At 35.9% G+C, this 20,085-nt stretch overlaps 1 protein-coding gene across 3 annotated transcripts in view; it reads right to left on the bottom strand.

The window, feature by feature from the left end:
- Positions 1 to 1,191: 1,191 nt before the first annotated feature.
- LOC133520195 (lachesin-like) overlaps positions 1,192 to 20,085 on the bottom strand; it is a 170,124-nt gene continuing 151,230 nt past the window's right edge. Inside the window, exons 9-11 of one of the 3 annotated variants that reach the window (XM_061854566.1) lie at positions 19,129 to 19,191; positions 13,897 to 14,040; positions 1,192 to 6,125 (exon numbers count right to left, since the gene is read on the bottom strand). In XM_061854566.1, coding sequence (XP_061710550.1) covers positions 6,049 to 6,125; positions 13,897 to 14,040; positions 19,129 to 19,191 — 284 coding nt within the window. In that variant the 3' untranslated portion in view covers positions 1,192 to 6,048. The remainder of the gene's footprint in view (positions 6,126 to 13,896; positions 14,041 to 19,128; positions 19,192 to 20,085) is intronic. The other 2 variants (XM_061854565.1, XM_061854568.1) reach the window with 2 other exon arrangements.

The raw sequence follows: 20,085 nt of genomic DNA, 5'->3' as shown, positions 1-20,085 counted from the left end.
TCGGGCTGAATTTCGATTAGAAAAAGACAAAGAGGTCGATTGTGGAAACGTCTAAAATGGGGAATCAATTAAAGGAACCATCGATCGTTGCGCGATACTGTCGGCGATAACGCCCGCTCCGACACCCCATATCTTTTTAATTTCAAAGACTACTTAACAGGGCTGTTGCTGTTTAAGAAGACTTGTAGCTTCTTGTCAGGTCACCAGAATAAAGAAATATTAAAAAAAATAGCAATGTTTTAAATTTTTTGTTAAATATATCAATACAATTTGTCGTTCCACAATGAAAAATCTCGTTTTTTTTATATCTTGTATGGCGGATAAAAAAATTCAAAGTGCAGTTAACTGTTATCAAGCTTCCTCTCCCATACAAACTCTATGCATTCGTTAATCACAAGCTACAAAACCAGCTACAAAAAAACGTGCGCCAGAACCAACTGTAATAAACTACTTCTTATCATCCCATATCAAATGAAGACATATGTAGGTCTATTAAGAGGCTGTCAATACGTATAGCGCGCACACTGTCTATTTGTATCGGAGTAAATGAGATAGCACTGTCGCATGTTACTGGGCCTGGGCAAGGGAATAATAAGAAAAATATTTAAATAAAAAAAGTGGATTATTAGTGTAGTAGTGTACTCAACCACGGTTTAGATATAAATGTTTTGAAATTGTGATTTTAATTGCAGACCCATAAGTCAAAACAATAAAGACATAAAACCGTTTAATTGTGATTTTAAGACCAATCTTTGCAATTATTTTCTATCGAGCCGATTTCGTTCAATCATGTATCGAGTACAACCACGGTCTTTGAAATATAATTAATATGAACATATATTTTTCTTACTTGACCAAAACAAATAGTCTTTCTTAAAAAACTGTTTAAGTAACATCAATTTCAAGGACATTGGGTGTTGACAGCCTCTTAAACATCCAGCGGATGATCAGTGTCTTAATAATGTTTGTACAGCAACTATTTAGCTATTACAGATAGGTTGGCGTGTTATCGACAGAAAAACACACCTTTATATTTTAAGTAATAAAAAGACGGCAAAGCAAACCTTTTCAATTGTTTTTTTCTGTCAACTTATAGAAGTTATATACGTAAGAACATTGCTTCTGTAAAATATGACTATTATATTTATTCTTTTGGTACCATTTTTGAGAAAAGCACTATTTTTTTAGAAAATGACTTGGCTGGAAGGCTACTTACTGGCTTCGGATTAAATTAAATGGACTCCCAAGGTCGTCGTTTTAGAAAGAATCCTCAGCCAGCTAGTAGCTATTTATGTGAATCGACAATAATGTACTACTCGTGCTTTACCCGTGTTACTACCAGTCTTACTACCGTTGTAGCACACTAGCCTATTTTGTGTCCCACTGCCGCTGGGCAGAGTTTCTTTTGCCACTCTTCACGGTTTGGTGCATGCTCCCGCCAGTCGCTACAAAACGGGATCCCACCACCCCTTTTTTGGTCTGCCTCTGCCCCGGCTAACCGACGGTGTCCATTTGGTAGCCAATTTGGCCCAATGAGCGGTGCATTCGGCAGACGTGTTCCGCCCAGTACCGCTTGAGAAAAGGACAAGTACCTTTATCAACTCAATAAATGAGCCTCATCATGCTGTCATGATGTGTAAGGTAGGACATTATTAATATTAAAGAAATAAACACATATTTTATACTAATTTATTTAATATCTTTAGGTATATACATCGTCAAAATCACACAATCTGTACAATAAAGGTATGTAGACATTATCTAGTGATATATCTCTTATTTAAAATAAAAGATATAGTTTTATACATTAAAATTAATAACTATGTTATTTCGAATAATTAACAATTAGTAATTACGTTACATACTTTTAAATATTTTATTGTGCAATAATTTTGTTTTATTTACATTTGAACAAGCGTGAGGGGCAAGCTTGGTTAATTTACACTAAGAAACTATAAAAAGTCACTAATATAAAACGAAATATTTGAATAAAATATAACGGTTATCGATAACTATCAATTCGTTAAAAACGTTATAACGTTGTAACGTTATAGAATGGAAGAGAACTATAGTTAGAAGGTATTTTGGCACATTCAGTACGCGGGTTAATAGTACAATAAATATGCGAAGCTCGCGGTACATGTAATTTGTTAAATTTGTATGTAAATGTACACTAGATAATCTCCGGAGACTTATGCACTTACTTGTGTAATATTTAAATTTAATGTAAATTTGGAACGATACGGCCGTTTGGGGTTATTCATGTATTCGGTAAATTTAAAGTGGCTATTTCGATGTGAAGTTTCTTCATGTACGAAAGACACTCCTGGACAAAAGATATTAGGACCTTTATCTAAACATACCTACTTAGTCAAGTTCATAGATGTTTTAGACCATCTGTCTTATCTTATCCTATGCCGCATTGTTACAAAAAAAGAATTGAGATTTATTTCCAAACCAACACATTTTTGGAAAATTTCTCGAAGTCAAAATGAAAAGAAAAAAATGAATGAACAGGAATGAAACTAACTTTTTTTAAGTGTATATCTTGGGTAACGAATATCTACAGTCGAAAAATCGAATATCGTTAGTATTGTGTGTCGGCAGAGTAACATCCTTAGTGCGCAAAATGTTCAAGTCAATAAACAAGACCAAGTGCGGGTAGTTCGAAAAACTCGCGCGGCTAGATGTTGATGTCAACTTTAGCCAGTCTTCTCCAAGACCACGGGTACAACGCCGTCCTCGAAACGTCGGAGGTAAATTTAAAACTTAATACGCGATTAAGTCCCGTTTGTATTCGTTAATAATATATCTTGGGTTTTTCAAATCTTCCCAGGATATCAAAGTCTCCAAAAAATAATTCTTAATTCACAATTATGTGCCAACCCTAAACGCGTCTGCTCTAAAGCACGGAGAGCTTGTTTTTCCGCCGCTCTCCACAAATCGCTCAAAAGAGCCATTCATCACGGAAAATAAAATGGGGTTTTAAAAATCGTGTCCCGAGTATAAATTCTTACAACTACTGGTAATTTTGGATTAAAACAATCGATACAAATATAGAAATCTCACTCTCTGTCTTCACGCGAAGGATATGACACAAGGATTAAGATGATATGTTTATATGTACTTATAGGTATAACATATTAGGTACTTGGGTAACTTAGCATAATTTGGCAAAATCAGAAAGAAATTTGCCGGCTGGGGAATAGCCACGGAAAAAATGTTTTTTTATATGTAGGCTGATTTACATTTTTATTAAGTATATTGTGTTTTGCACCCTAGCTTCAAAGCAACCAATTTTTTTTAAATTAGATGTTTAGGATCATACCTGTGCTACCTCGGACATGAATACCAACGGCCCGTTTCGAAGAATGATTAAGACACGTTAAAGATCTTTAAAAGATCGATAACTGAACGACATGTCAAAACTGACGTTTTTTTCGATTCCGCTGTGATCCCAATAAGATCTATCTACGATATTTCTAACATCAAAGTGACATTGGTTGCCCGAATCGAGCTGCTTCTGTCAATTATACGACACACAAACGATATCTAAATGAGAACTTATACAAACCAGAACTTATCGTCATCGTATCTCATTCTTCGAATCGGGCCGTAAAGCGATGTTTATACTTAACTATCAAGAGGCTCGATATTAAACATGACATAGAACCTCTTTACAGTGATAGAGGATTAAACGCTAAATGTATAAATAACATATAATTATATTAATTCACTTGAATAATAAACATCACTTATTATGAGCATTCGTGCCCCGAGTTAGGACATGTAAATTCATGATTCATCCTTTTTTTATGAGATACGTATTTCTGATTTATTCTTATGGCCCAAGTGGGATATGTTTGATTTTCACAAACTTTCAAAAAAGCTTCTGTAAGAAAAGCCGTTGTCGAGTTTCACATATAAATAATACTCAGACGGAATCTACTTTAGGAAATATAATACATGTTAATACTTAAGAAATGTAAATAAAGATATATTATTATAATGACAGGATAAAAACTCCGAACCCCGAACGGTTAACTCCAGAGTCGGACCAAGGTAACTCTGCATTATATTTGAAATGACAGTGTGGAAATATCATCATTAATGTCAAATTTCTATGAAAATATGACGTTTAAAATGACACTCCCTCGCAATCATTCGGCCCGATTCGAAGTTTAAGATAAGTCAAATATTAGGTCTAGATAGATAGATTGTTTTAAGAAACGTCACTTTTGATACTGACATATCCAATCCATATCGTATCTATATCGAATATTTGATGTATTTTAAAGTTCGAAATCAGGCAAGTTTGAGCTAGGCGTCAGTATCGGATTTCGGAGGTAAATATCCCTAATTACCTATTGCTATCGAAAATGGAATGTTTCGGAAGGAATTAGATGATGAGCGAAGATAATCTTAGCAGGATTAGTTCGCGAACGCCATTGTTTTTATTATAGTTACATTTATACTTACAGTATATAATATAACTATTGTTTTTACTTTTATTTAGCGTTTACAGAAAATCAATTTAACTAACCAAAAGTTTTATTTGATCTGCATTATAAAAAAATTGGCCGATAAATTATTATTCATTTACTATCCGCTCATATAAGTATAATTTCATGTTATTATAATAATAATAAATTGCACAAAGATTGTGTATGGAAATAATTTAATCGTTTAAAATCACGAAAAAAACATTCGCTGCATAAGTTGACAAATATAACAATTTCGTTCACGAACCAGGTTTAAAACTAAAATTTAAACAACTGGGCGGATTATTTTTATAGTTCATACAAAGACTAGGCATTACGATATAGCTTCTTAAATCCGCGCCGGGGGTCACGCCAAGATGAAAATTGTTGATATAACACGTCAATTTATACTAAAATATGTATAGAAGTATAGTCATGTGATTTTTCAAACAATAATCTTTTCTATTTTGGTTTTCGTCAATGTACGATAGTCATCTTGGCTAGGCCACCGATATATTATACGAGTTTCGTAAAGACCTTTAACCTTTTGAGCGCCACGCCTATCGCACGCGGCGCGTAATCGTGAACCTTGTCGGTACGCATGAAGGTTGATATTGGGCTGTAGCCGCACGCGACATATGACGTCTTTGGCGGTCAAAAGGTTAAAAATGTTATCACCCAGCGCCGCGCGCTTTTACAGATGGATGACGTCTAAGTACGAAATATTTGCATAACTTTTGACGTACGGCCTGATTCGAACTTAAAGATACGTCAAATGGATTAGATATGTCAGTGTGAAGAGTGACGTTTCTTCAAACAAAATCGTTGACTGACATATCCAATTCATATCGTATCAGGCCGATAACCAGCTTGGAATAACAGCACTTCTATGGTTATTTCAAATGGTAACCTATATAAATTATCTGATAAAAATCACAATTTAAATTACATCTGATGGTCATCTGATTTGAGTTCCTCAGATACAGATCATAATGAGTTTTTTTACATAGTGTGTTTAAATTTTGCTGGTCACTATGTGAATATTTTAAAGTCTTTATTTCAGTAATATAATGAACTATACAGTTTTGAATGATTCTCGGTTAGCTTCAATAGACTTAAGTTGTCAGGAATATGACACGAATTTGACACACACCCGCTATCTCCAGTTACCCGTGAAACAAAAGGTAAGTAATCATGGTCCATATCCCGGTCGATTTAAGTCTAGTGAAAGTACACAAAAATAATTAGATAAAGATGTTTGAAGAGTTAAGTAACACAGATAAAAACGGAAGACAAAATTTATTTACTAAATCAACCGGTAACTTTTTTGTCTAAATTGTTTGAAATATTAACCTACTTCTATGTGACACTGCATTAAAGAAAAACGTCGTGATATCTTTCTATTTCTAGTATCTAACTCTCAATGTAATTTTCTGACAGACATTCGTTTAGAGCCGAATACAAGCCTTCTGCAATATCAAAATATTTGTGAAGTAAAAATGTATGGGGTCTAGAAATTTTTATCAGCTGGAAAATCTATGGGAATTTCGGGAGGTCAGTAAAAGAATCACACTACGAGGTCGATGTGTACCAAGATGACAACAGCGACGAGAGGTTGCCGCCAACAGTGGACGCTTCGAGTGCCTGTAACAAGAGAAAAAGCTTTTAATATTTAAGAAAGTTGTAGGTATTTAGAGAAAAAGAAGTTCTATGCAACATATATGCACAATTTTATTAAAGATTCTTGAAATATACCGTACGTACTACGTACCTAAAAATTTTTCAAATATTGTTTTTTTTTTGCTATAAATGAATATAAGGCTTAAGCTTTTATGGCTTAAAAACATAAAATATTAAATCGTAAAATATTTGTTAAAACACAATTGATAAACGTGTAATGTCGCCGTTTCTCAACGTCGTCGTTAACTCTTTTGACATGGAAGAAGTTGTATGTGTCATACAAAGCTCCTTTATTCTTGTTGTTATGTTTATGTTTGGGGGTATTTACATAAATTCAGAGTTGTGTTTGGATCAAAATTAAATTGATATTATTAAACTTAAGCTTTTATTGTGAATATGGCTAGAAAAATGACACGGGGAAAAAATTGATGCTGTACTAAAAATAAAAAATATCTGATGTCATCATAAATTGTTTTTTCTCGTACAATAAAGATTTTACTTACTTACGTAGGTACATATGATTATAAGATGTATACGAGAACTTACACTGTCTAATAAAAAAAATAGGATTCACAATTTAGGATATAAGTAGTATTGTTTATTATAACGTACGTACGTAACGTCGTGTTTATTATAACTAGGTGAATCCTAAATTGTTGATTAGACAGTGTAAGTACTCGTACATCTTACAATCATATGTATATATACAGAAGGATATTATTATTTTTTGATTAAAAAAAATAATTTATTACTGTTCATACGCAGTTCAACTAGGCAACCTATATGCAATGCAATGCAACTTATTTCTTATTACTTACTATTAGTAAAAAGGATATAGTTATGATATGACTATTGTTTTTGACTAAAGGTTTAATATAATTAATGACAGATGCTTGTGCGTTGTAACATGCATTGCTGCATAACTACGTAGAATGATTTCTGTTTCAACTACTCCGTCATTAAAAGAAAAAACATCATTGATACAATAATTCAGTCCAGTTTAGGGCTGAGCAGGACGTGAAACACTACTCTAATCAGCTGAGATATTTATTAAAGGAACGTATTTACGAATTTCCCTCAAACACGTTTAAACCCTCCCACCACAAACATTCCGAAGACCTATTACCCACTTTAAGTGCCTCGAAACTCCTATGAACCTTTCTACCTTCACTTTAAAATTTTATGCCTTCACTACCCCAAAATCGGCAAGTACGTCTTCGAGTGATACCCACAGATTAAAGATTCAGTGACTTCGCATACACACTTTGCCTTCATAAATATTCAGTGTAGACCTCCCACAATCAATTCTTACCGGTTGCCGGGGCAAAGGAAAAAGTGTTTGAACAGTCAAATAATACGATAGCTAGTGGAGCAACGAACGTTTGAATAAATATCGAGGGATCTATCGAGGAAATTATATTTGATCGTGCGTTTATAAGTTCGTAGTTGGGGTGAGCCACCGCTTAGGGGTGATTTTGGGCTCCCGAACACGGTTGAGTTTCGATATGTGGAAACGGGAATGCGTCTCTGTAAAGTTAAAAACTTTACCGTTCGAAACGATATTAGTGAAACTCGAGAGTGATTCGTTGCATTTTTTAGTTTTGTAGATTGAGAGAAGGTTTGGCTGAATTCACCAGTAACAAAAATGATATAAAAGTTCTGGAAAAGAAAGCAACGAATAGCGTTTAGGTCGTAGATGTTACAATGGATTGAAAGCAAGAACATACATAATTGAAAGATACAAAATTTCAAATAATGGATTCAGACTGCAACAAACACTGCTGCAATATTGCCATCGATTGTAATGCTACCGCAAATGTAAAAAATGCGATCATCAAAATTGAGTTTGATATTTGCGGCAGCGACGCAGTCGGCAGTAATGTCGCGCTACAACACTGCAGTAGTAATACTTCTGACTGCATTACTGCATGAAATTTCAATAAAGTATTTTTCTCAAGAAATTTATATTAAATTTGATATTTGATACAGTCAGCAGTAATGTCAAAAATCCCGCCGACAAAATTGATTTAGATATTTGCGATAGCCATTGCTGCAGTCGGATGCAATGTTGCGCTGCAATGCTGCAACAGTATTGCTTGCGCAGTCTGAATCCGAATAAGATAACAACCCAGGTATCACAGAATTAAAAATAGACGCAACAAATAGATAAATGCCAGAAAAAGTCAGCGTAACGGATCAAGATACTATTGAAGCCAACGGCCTTCCGCCAACATCGAAAAATCGAACAACGTTATCTGCCTCTCTATCGCTCTTGAACATTCTAGCGTAGAGGCAGATAAAGAATTTCATATTTCGTTTTTCGCGGCAGTGTTTCAGACAGATATCCGTCATATCTGTATCACATTCCTTTTTATTCACATGCCAATTTTTACGCATATTTTTATGTTAGCTGAGCGCAGCCGAGTGGATATTGATACAGCAGTCGGAAGTCAAGCGGCGCTAAAAGAAATAAAATATACACTTTGTTGGAAATCCATTGTATTTTGTTCTTAAGCAGTTGTTCAAATGTAGTTTGCAGTCAAGAACACGAACAAGTTATTTATTTTTTTAAATAGGTACTTTAGATTCCAATAATCAAATTTATACAGCGATTCGTTATTGATAATTTTGGCTATTCATCTTACTCGTACATAAATCAAAAACAGCTAATTCACTAATGAGTTAGCTAATGTAAGAGTTAGGAAATCTACAAATTGGACGTGTCACGTTAAGATGACGTTCGGATATCAACTGCAGAGAGTGCAGCGCTGCATTAAGCCCCATTTAGACGGACCAAGAACTTGTATGCGGTTTTCGGTACACTGCGGCGATTAGTCATCGTCTGAATCTATTGTATTCTGTAGTTATAAATACATAGGTATCGAGACCTCGTGGCATTATTTGACGTTTCTGACAGATTAGTGATGTAACCGTATTTTTACGAGTAGGTACAGTCAGCATCAAAAGTAGCGTATGAAACAACGCTCCAAAACTATCTGATATTCCGGATAAGTTTTCCGAATATAGATAAATTATTGGCTACGGATTCTCTGTTGTGCTAACAATGAAAACATCGCAGTGGTTGAATTTTATCTTATCACCTTGTAGCAGGAGTTCTGGATGTTTTTTTTTATTTCCTCCATTATTTGAAACAAAATCTAACGCGACACGTCTTTTGATAATTATTGCATTAATGACAATGACATACATAAAATTGACAATTGATGTTTTATAAATAGCGGTTAAATCTGCTTCTTCACAGATATGTTACATATTATGTAGATTGAAAGTGTTGAAACCCAATAGATATTCATTAGTTATTTTATCTTATCTGAAACGGCAATTGAAAACCATGTCTCATCACTAGTGCCACCTTAATGCCACGAGCCCTCGATGTTTAGTTATAAATGTATCGAAAATTGCATGCACGCTCTCGCGCCGTGTCAAATGGGGCTTTACTGTTGCGGCGTCGTTATTCCCTCCGCTGTATCTATCAATCTTCGAGATAAAATTATGAAGGGTATAGGTAAGGAGGACAACCTATGCGTATGAAAAGAGTCCATCAAAACACCTTAAATAGGTGACGCCATAATACATCGCGAACAAATTTATGACTTGGATAAAAAAAATTCAAATCACTGACAACGCACTTCACTCGCTCAAAAACGTCTAAGTTCGTGTCATGTCCTTGTGCTGCCCTAGCGCCATCGGAGAGATTTTGAACTATCATTTACATCTTCTATTCACCTTCATCATCATCTTCTAGACACTTTAGCAACAGTTCTCCCTTAAGAGATTTTTCTCCTTACCTCTACCCTCCATAAAATTAATTGATAAATTTAATCGCTAAAAATGTAAGCGAACCCTTAACTACCTACCTACTATTTTGATTACACATGCACCTACCTCCCGTCCTTAGGACGGCTACATAATATCGACCTTATATTTTAAATGTTATGGTTTATATAGGTTTTTGGAAATAGAAACAACAATTACCCAAGTTAAATTGTTTATTAATATAAAAATAACATCAAAAACACGTACATAACATATTTTTCTCTTAAACATATGGCGCCAGTCTTTAATTTTACTCTAGGAACAATATATCCTTTAAAAGGTGAGATCAACGAAAATTATAACTTCTTATAGAGATCCAAGTAATTATTTCTTATTGTTTAATAATCAACAAAGCTAATTAGCAATATAACGCTACAAAAAGGCACTATTTTAATAAAATTGCAGACCACCAAGTTACTACTTTTCGCGGCAGCGAATGCACAATTTGTTCGAACAGTTTAGGCAAATGATCGTTGTAGTTGTGGAAAAGTATGCGATTTAGAGCATTTTTAAGTATTTACAAACCTACTTAGATACATAGAAAAACACTTAAAACTTTGAAAGTAATATTCGTCGCTCATAAAATAATAAGTGTACTTTTACGAAGACAAGGTCACCGACTATTATACTAGACAAACAGTTGCCTTGGTAAAGAAAATAAGAGTGCATAGTTACGTAGCCTCCTACAACCCGTCTCCGAGACCCCAAGAAAAAAAAACGTAAGCACCTACCACCCGTCTCAGAGACGGGCCGAGGCAGAAATATACTCACCAAAACTAAACGCGTGCACGACCGACCTCGGCGAGCGGTGACGCGGCACTGAGGCGGGAGGTAGGAAGGTACAAGGACACACACGTTTCTCCGATGCTCACACTTAGAGTTATACCATTTTTTTTATTGAATGAGTCTGTGAGACGGTAGGTAGGTGGTTAAGGGTTAAGCTACTTAGATTCTTATAAACAACCGGGTAGCAACATCGATTTGGATATTTGCGGTAGCAATACAGTCGGCAGTAATGTAACGTTGCAATAAAAGAGCAGTAATAATAGTATAGTCTGGTATATAATGTACTGATCATTACTAGGTATTTTATGACTGATTAATATACCTATTATAGCTTTATTCAAAGTAACTTTACTGCTAATGATGCAATGCAACGTAGTAAATATAGTAGTAATAATACACGTTATACGTACTACAAAATGACAGGCATCTAGCGAAGAACAAAGAAACAAAACCACTTCCGAATTCCACTGTAAAATTTCCAACTGCATTCGAAATCAGACGGTAAGCCGTTGCGATAAGTAAGTAATTGCAGTAACGGGCGAACGATACGTGCAATGCGCTTAAATGCATATAAGAATGCAACAAGGTTGTGCTCGGTAGGGACAATGCAGTTTTGTCAGGGGAATGTAATGATGCGATTCAGTGAGCTTGGGAAAAATGAAGGTTGATTCATTTTTGAAAATGTTTCGATTTATATGAACGATGTGTTGTTTTAGTTAAGGCCGTGTGTTCACTAAAAACATTTTTCATTATAAAGCATAAAACCACGTTTATAAGTAATTTTTATCATCATCATCAATCTAATATCTCGCTACCTTTCGTAATACATAATCGCAGCAGTAATGCGGCGGCAAACATCATCTTCATCGCCAAAGTAATTGACAGATACAGCGGCAACATCGACGCCGCAACAGAATGCAGCTGCAGTTGTCATCCGAACGTCACCTTTATCGAATTGCATGTTCACAAACGTGCAGTTCGGTAAATCGGCCAAGATCAGCAATCTAAAGTGTGTGAGTTACTTAATTTAATTTACGTAATTTACCATACCGCTGGCACTGTCAGAAAATTATCAAATCTCATTTAGAGCTTTGCTTTTACACGGCCTATCTCTACAATCCCTAATTTCTTAGTCAAAATATGTAGCTCGGTCGTTTCGTTACTACATAAACTATTATATAACAGAGAAAGTAATGTATAATGAATACATCTTTCTCCTTACGCCCATGTGACGGTAACAAAACAGCCATGGTCCAAAAAAACGACGAAGCGTTTCGAGAAGAGGTTGTCGGGCCCTTGCGTATCGCTTGGCTCGTCTTAGTGGGGACACTACTGTGCCCCCAGATTTTGAATTATAAAACTTGGTCACGAGTGATACGACTTTGTTCATGCTACTTTACGGAAGAACTGTAAATTCATGACATAACCGTGAATATCCTTCCTACATCTGCATTTATGCATCGAAAATCCAGCGATAAATTGCTTCGAGCTCAGAACCCCCCGCAGGCAACCCTAACACAATCCTATAATGTACGCCGCAAACCTTTACTTACCGCTTCTTTGTAACAACTCACTGCATTATTGAGCAGCCCGCTTGTGTCGCCGTTAAATATAAATACGCCAGCCCTGCGGAGGTGCGCTGCGGTGCTGGGGATTATTATGGATTTTTAGCTTTATGTGAGAAGAAAACCTTTAGAAACGATAACAGAAAGTATGTCTTTATAAAAGGCTCGATTGGATCAAAAAGAATAATAAATAGACGGTTTGTTATGGTCGATAATTCGATGAAAATAGTCAAAACTGCGTGAGATAATCAAGAGAAAATCTTCACATGAATGAAGAGAGAGAGAGAGAGATAAAAAGTCCACAGTCTAACAAAACTGATAATTGATAGCACATCGCGCATCCAAGCGCAAATTATGTTTTCTTTCAATTTCTAAACAAATATGTACAATACATTCTATCGTTGTGACAAAAAGAGTACCCATCGTTCGTACATAAATAGTCATTCAGTAGTCAGGAGAAGTTTGGAATTCAAAATTCAAACTATATTCAGTCATTCCTGTACTCGTAACAGACGAGCGTAGCAATTTTATCACAAAAAAGTTACTTTATTCAATTCAAACGTGACGCACGCCGTGCAGCGAACACCAAAATATCGAAGTTTCGATGACTTGTCCCTATTTCTATAGTTCTAGTGTAGTTAGTTGTGGTAAGGTTGTCTGGAAGGTGCTTTTTATAGTTTAATTTTTTTAGAATTATAAAAAGATAAACAATCTTGACGTCTTTTTATGAAAAAATGCTTTTTAAAAATTAGTAACTATTACTAAATTAAAACTTATAATAAATGAGTTTTTATCTATGTATTGAGTGAGCACTCTTACTTAATTTTCTATGCCATTTTTAACCTAAAAATTAGTAAATTAATTTTGTACCCAGCAGAAACGTCTGCGAACGATGATACTAAGCTTTTAAAAAAATTATAAGTGGAAAAATTCACTGTCTAGGGTGGGAATTGAACCCGCGACCACTGGATCGCTTGCCCAGTGATTTGCCAACATTACCCAATACGGCGGAAGCGCTGGTGGCCTAGCGGTAAGAGCGTGCGACTTGCAATCCGGAGGTCGCGGGTTCAAACCCCGGCTCGTACCAATGAGTTTTTCGGAACTTATGTACGAAATATCATTTGATATTTACCAGTCGCTTTTCGGTGAAGGAAAACATCGTGAGGAAACCGGACTAATCCCAACAAGGCCTAGTTTATCCTCTGGGTTGGAAGGTCTGATGGCAGTCGCTTTCGTAAAAACTAGTGCCTACGCCAAATCTTAGGATTAGTTGTCAAGCGGACCCCAGGCTCCCATGAGCCGTGGCAAATGCCGGGACAACGCGAGGAAGAAGACCCAATACGGCGAATATTTCCACCATTTATGACCACCATATATTGGGTAAGGTCTTAGTAGCTCAGATGGCAGAGCACTGGACTAGCGATCCAGTGACCATAGGTTCAATTCCCACCCAGGATAATGAAGTTTTCCACTATTAACGTGTTTCTAAGCTTAAAAATGAATAAACTACAACACAAAACGACAATGAATAAACAAAAGATGAATACCTGAGACGTGCAGCGGCGGCGCGCGGTACACGTGTTGCGCGTCGCGCTCGCGCTCGGGCGCGCGATCGAGTTGCGCGCGCACCACGCTCGGCCGCTCTGTGCCCTCGGTTCGTTGCACGGCGCGCGTAACGTTCGCCCGGCGCGCTGCAACACGCCTTAGGTTAGGTTTTGAGGTGACTTTGAAAATACCTTACTTAAATTTGATAAAAGATTGCCTCGAGCCAAACAACAGTATGTCACGGGTCTAGAATGTACAATATTGTCTGTCAAATGTCAAAAGTGCGACCAATGAATGATGTCAAGTGACATAGGAAATATTAAATTCAGAAATAGCTTAAATTACTTGTTACTGTAACAGTATGTACTAAGATATAATATTTTCGTATTTCTAGTCCGTCCCTAAGTTTTGGTCGCTAGCTGCTGCATGTTTTTTTCTTGTGTCTCTTTCGCACTCATGAAATGTGCATATACGTGATGGCTTCCATTTTACACACTTTGGTTATTTTTAAGCGTAAGCGGCGTTGTAAATCTGTGGTCCACAGAAGACATCCTGACATTTGGCTTTTCGGCATATCGAGGTCAAGCCAATTAGAAAGCGGTTACGCAGACAGCAATATGTCATATATAAATATGTAGTTAAAATACACTGCCATGTCCGTGTCATTTTGAGTTAAGCCTTTTCTTATTTCCATATTTTTGCGTCATCGCTGACTAACGGGCAAGATTTCTTATATTTGTTCCATTCGAACTTAGCCGCGCGCCTTATAGACGCCACAGGTGACCAGAAGGCTGGCCAGTATTTTGCTCAACGCATTAGCATTGCCATTCAACGTGGCAATGCGGCCAGCCTTCTGGGCACACTGCCCATCGGTAGTTACTTGGAGGACGTGTTTTATTTATAGGACCTTTATTTTAAGTTTATTTATAGTTTTTATTATTATTTTCGAAGATGAAATGTAGAACCTAAAATAAGTATTCGGGAAAGGCAAAAATAAGAAATTAAAAAACGTCAATTAAATCAATGATACTTTAAAATTTTAGTTTCGATTGTAATATGAATTATTAAATATTCTGATTTATAGTAAGTACAGTAAGAATGTGTTTATTCGTACCTACTAAAAATATTTAATAATGTGGTATTCTGGGAATAAAAGCATGAATTCTGGGAATAAAAGCTGTGGAAGGATTCCTCATATTAAATTAAATGTAAGAAGATCGCACATATTCCTATATTGATCTATATCTATACCTAAAGTAAGCATGAATAATTAGTTTTCGAAAACTTGAGTGGCCCAAGGGATGCATAACTTTTACAATTTGGGAACAATTTAAGCTCAAAAACAACGAAATAACTAGATATTGACTCTATTTTACTACTCTAGTGGCTCAGTTTCATTAGTCGGTATAAAGCGTGCGGGGACCCCCGCAGGCGGTATAACGACAAGTGAAACTCATAAGTCGATAATTCGGGCGATATACAGCATGCGGGTGACTCTCCGAAGGTTGTAAGGTATAACGACTAGTGAAACTCATAATGGCATGCGTTTTGGAAATCCCCTGCACTCCGCATACGTGCCCTATCGACCAATGAAAACAGTTCCCCGAATACGGGCCCTATGGCATGCTTTATGGAAATCTCCCGCACCCCGCATGCGGGCCCTATCAACCAACGCAACTGAGTCATTATTGATTGGCAGGTTTATAATTAAAATCATGTACCTACAAGTAGTAACTTTCCGACACATTTGCCATCGGCACTGGAAACGATGAATGATGTAAAATTAATTAATAGTCAAATTACAGCGACGAAATTATTGTATTATTGCATTTGAACATGGATTTAAACGCAAATGTGAAACCTGCGGAAAGTCAATTTTAACATTTTGACGAGGCTCAATAAGATTCAGTAATCCTTGCGTATAATGCATTCGTTGTAATTAAAATACAGTTCTAATTAAATCTTGGATCCACTTTAATTGAGATTATACATAATTTCATATTTTGAGTTATGTTTGTATTGAAACTGAGTATTTTAATATCCTGTTTATGGTTTAGCTCTGGAAATTTTCAGAGGGAACAAAGTATTCTCTAAATTTTTTTTAAAGTTAGTGAGCGAAAATATTTCACCGATACAATCAAGATTTAAAATAGGGGTTAAAAACAGCATTATCATTTTGTTTTTATTAAATTTTCGTTATTTATTTTTATGAGATATGTTTGGCAATAACGTCCTGCATTAGCAATCTAGTGCATCAAATTTCTATAAAAATGTTTTTTTAAATTCTATATTAATATATATACTTAGTTATAAGACGTTTAGGGTCGGCAACGCGCAAGTAACTCGAAGGCGTACATAGGCTACAGAGACTGCTTACCATCAGGCGGGCCGTATGCTTGTTTGCCACCGACGTAGTATTAAAAAAACCGGCCAAGAGCATGTCGGGCCACGCTCAGTGTAGGGTTCCGTAGTTACTCTTCCGTCACAATAAGCTAAACTGTACCCCTAGTGTAAATTTGATCGACATAATAACGTGTCGAACGCGTTTGCGTTAAGTCTCATTTTGTATAGGATTTTGAGTTTCCAAAACGTCCCGCTTGGCGCGCTCTTTCTAATTCCAATACAAAATGAGACTAAACGCAAACGCGTACGTCACGTTTCGAAATCGAATTTATTTACACTAGGGGTACAGGAGCTTAAAGTATAGTAAATTTTTAACCAAGGGATGAAACGGTACCTTTCACACGAGTTAAACAAATAGGCAAATTTGCATAATCAGTACCTAATTAAAGTTTTTTTACTATGGGAGCAACTTTTAGCGATAACTCAAAAACAGCTAAACTGATCATGTCCGCTATAGTTTTCATTTAATGTCTTTCTTAAGCCCTACTTCCACAATATTTTTCATATTTTTTGGACCTATGGTTCAAAAGTTAGAGGGGGGAGGACACATTTTTTTTCTCTTTCGGAGCGATTATCTCCGAATCTATACACTTTATCAAAAAATGTTTGTTGAAGACCCCTATTAGTTTTGAAAGACCTTTCTAACGATACTGCACACTGTAGGGTTGAACTGCACATTTATTATGCATCGTTACAGCTGCAGCATTGCAGCACCGGTAAACGGGTGTTTACCATAAGGAATTTCGTACATTGACCCTGTTCCTATCTCTATTACACAAGCATAATTAAATTGCTGTCCCACTCGCGCATTATCATTAACCGAAGACATAATAGGCGGGACAGCAATATAAATACTCGCGTGCGATAAAGAGAGATCGGCAGGTCGATGTACGAAATTCCTCGTGAAAAGTAAGCGTAATTTCTTTAAGGTGACGCATCGTTGAACAATAAAATATAAAATGCGGCACTGGCTTGCTTGCTTCCCGAAAGCGCGCTCATCCCAAGACTTCACGCGTAGTGAATTTGCTTTTGCGCTAGCTTATTCTATAAGGTCGTATGAGGCAAAGCGGGTTTCACCGTTAAAAAAAAAGAACTAATCGAAAGATTACAACTTTAGAACTGAATTGTGTGTTGAGATTAACATGGGAATTTTAGAGGCTTGGATCTACCGGCATAGGATAGGACTGTTCAATTTGTAAAGAGGCATCTTTGATACGATTTTCTCTGCTTTAAACGTTAACCAATCGTGTCCGTCAATGCCATGAATAACCCGTTTACAAAAAAATCTTTCATTCCTTTTGTAATCGGTGAGATAAATCAAGCCAAAATGTACAAAGCGCCGTCTTAAAAGGAGTGATGAATTGAGCGTTCTATTTGTGACAGCAATGCCGCAACAAAATACGTGTATAACCAATTATCAATAAAATTGGAAATGCTGCAGCAGTAACTCTAAGCCCCGGTCAGATTTACTTTGCCTTTCGGCCTTTCATAACGTCCAAATTCTTGAACAAATACCAAGAACGGTATTTTCTGAAACCTAGCATGCATAACAAGCTCCTCGATATTAAATATCCAGTCTATTCAATCCTTTTCATAATAGCTTTCTCTATAAACTTGACGCTTTAGACGCTAATCATCAAAATTTAAACCTTTCATAAACAAAGTTCCACGTTCGTAATCTAAAATGTTATTTTTATCCACAACGACCTATAGCTTCAGATAAAACTACGTAAGTCCAAGTTTTCAATTCCACGGGCCGTCAAAGTTTCGAACTCGAGATCGACCCCCGCGGAGGGTCTTCAAAGTGTCGTTATGAACTGTGAATAACTCCATTTGGGGGCGATTACGGATACTGCATAAAGCTGTCGACGAGGAAACAACGAGGTGTCGATTGCAGTTAATGTCTCTGTCGACGTTTAGGGGTGACGTGAGATGGCGTTAGGTGACGGACTTCCTTCCTTACTTCTTTCCCTGGATATAAATACATGAATAAAAAGGGTTTTTTTTTTAATTTGTATTTTTTTTCTGAGGAAGTTCATTCTTTTTAAACACCGTTTAATGTGCTGTATTATTTGTATTGTTTCTGTATTTAAGTGTGCAATAAAGAGTATTTGTATTGTTTTGTACTTATTGTATTTGATTTGACCTCAGTTCTAGTATCTGTCAAGATGACGTTTTATTGAATTTTGAAAAATGACGGTATGCGGTCGTAACATGCGGTTCCTGAACACATCATCATAGAAATATTACATGTGTGTAGATAAAGCAGTATATGTAAACATAATTAGACATTAAAACAATCGTGTGATGGTTTTATGAAACTCGCTTTTAGCTGGTTTCATAAACCCACACTCGTAAATTAACGCCTTTCATTATGTAGCAGCGACATAAGCTACTATTTTTAATGTGTGTAACCTCATAACTTCGTCATTTCTCAGCCGATTTTTAAAATTATTTTTTTCACTGAAAGTATTATAAAAAGTGGTTAATTTTTTGTCAAAATCTAGTTCTGATGATGGAATCCATAAGGAATCGAGGGAGCAAATCTTATAACATATAATAATTTTTATGTTATCAACAAAAAATCAAGCATTTTTACATTAAAAAGTTACATAATATAATGAAATGAATCTGCTAATGAAGACCAGAACAGAAAACCGCAACGGCGAACGAACTAATTATTATGAGATGCATTATGGTTCTAAACAATTAAAATTGCATTTCAAATTGTATTTTGGTTTGAAATGGAATTATGTATATGGCTTACGTGTGTTATGCTTGAAGCAGAATAAGCATAAACCTTATGTTAATTAATGTTTTATTATACTCACGTTCTTTGTTTGCGTTGCTCTTCATTTCCGTCGCTTTGGGCGACGTGGATGGCATCGGGATTTCTGTGGCAGAAATTAATTATGACTTTTAATTCAGTGGTAATAGTATTTTCCACCTCAGCAGCTCGCACAAGCCTACTTTCGTCACTCCCTGGAGTGAGGAAAATTGCACTTTCCACACTTCAGGGAGTGAGACAAAGTAGCTTTTTGATTTAGTGGAGGCCATGAATACAGAAATAAAAACTTTACTTGATGTTGAATTTCTATACCTTTAATATGTTCTCACTACTGAGGTGAAAAGTTGTATGTGTCACACGAGAACAAAGTTATTTTACATCTCGTGTTTTACAGTACAAAAAAAACTAACTTTCCTCTCTTGTTGCACAAATAACTATTGTGCAACAGATACATAATAAAGGGTCTTTAAGTTCAAGGGCTAAAGTTTCAAAACTAGACAAAGTCGAGTTTTGTAAAGACAAGCCCGAGCACCGCGATTCATGTAAAGTTGATTTAGATGTCACTGGCAGTCATTTGATTGAGAAATAGAAGGATTCGAGTAGAAAACAATAGAAATAGAATTGGACCAAGCTAACTCTAAATGGCAATGACAATATATGGTATACGTAGAAAAAAAAGAAAAAAAAGTCATATTTAATGTCAAATTTGTATGAGATTAAGACGTTTAAGTATAATGGACACTCTCTTACTTTGTTATGTTCGATTCGGCGAAAAGTTAGCTTAAACAGGATCTAACTAGTTAGGAAAAACAATTGATTAAAGATAAAAACAGACAACAGGCGATCCTATCCCCAAGTATTAAGATAACATTCAAATTTAGTCATATTATTATTCCTTTATTTGATTTTTTATCTGAAAATAATCTCAATTTATCTCGCTTGCGGACCATACTTCATATAAAGGTCGAGTTTCATAAGTGTTAGGGTCGGCAACGCGCAT

The sequence above is a fragment of the Cydia pomonella genome, chromosome 7, assembly GCF_033807575.1.
Source record: "Cydia pomonella isolate Wapato2018A chromosome 7, ilCydPomo1, whole genome shotgun sequence".
Taxonomy (NCBI): Eukaryota; Metazoa; Arthropoda; class Insecta; order Lepidoptera; family Tortricidae; genus Cydia; species Cydia pomonella.
This window is presented reverse-complemented; position numbering and strand designations above follow the sequence as displayed.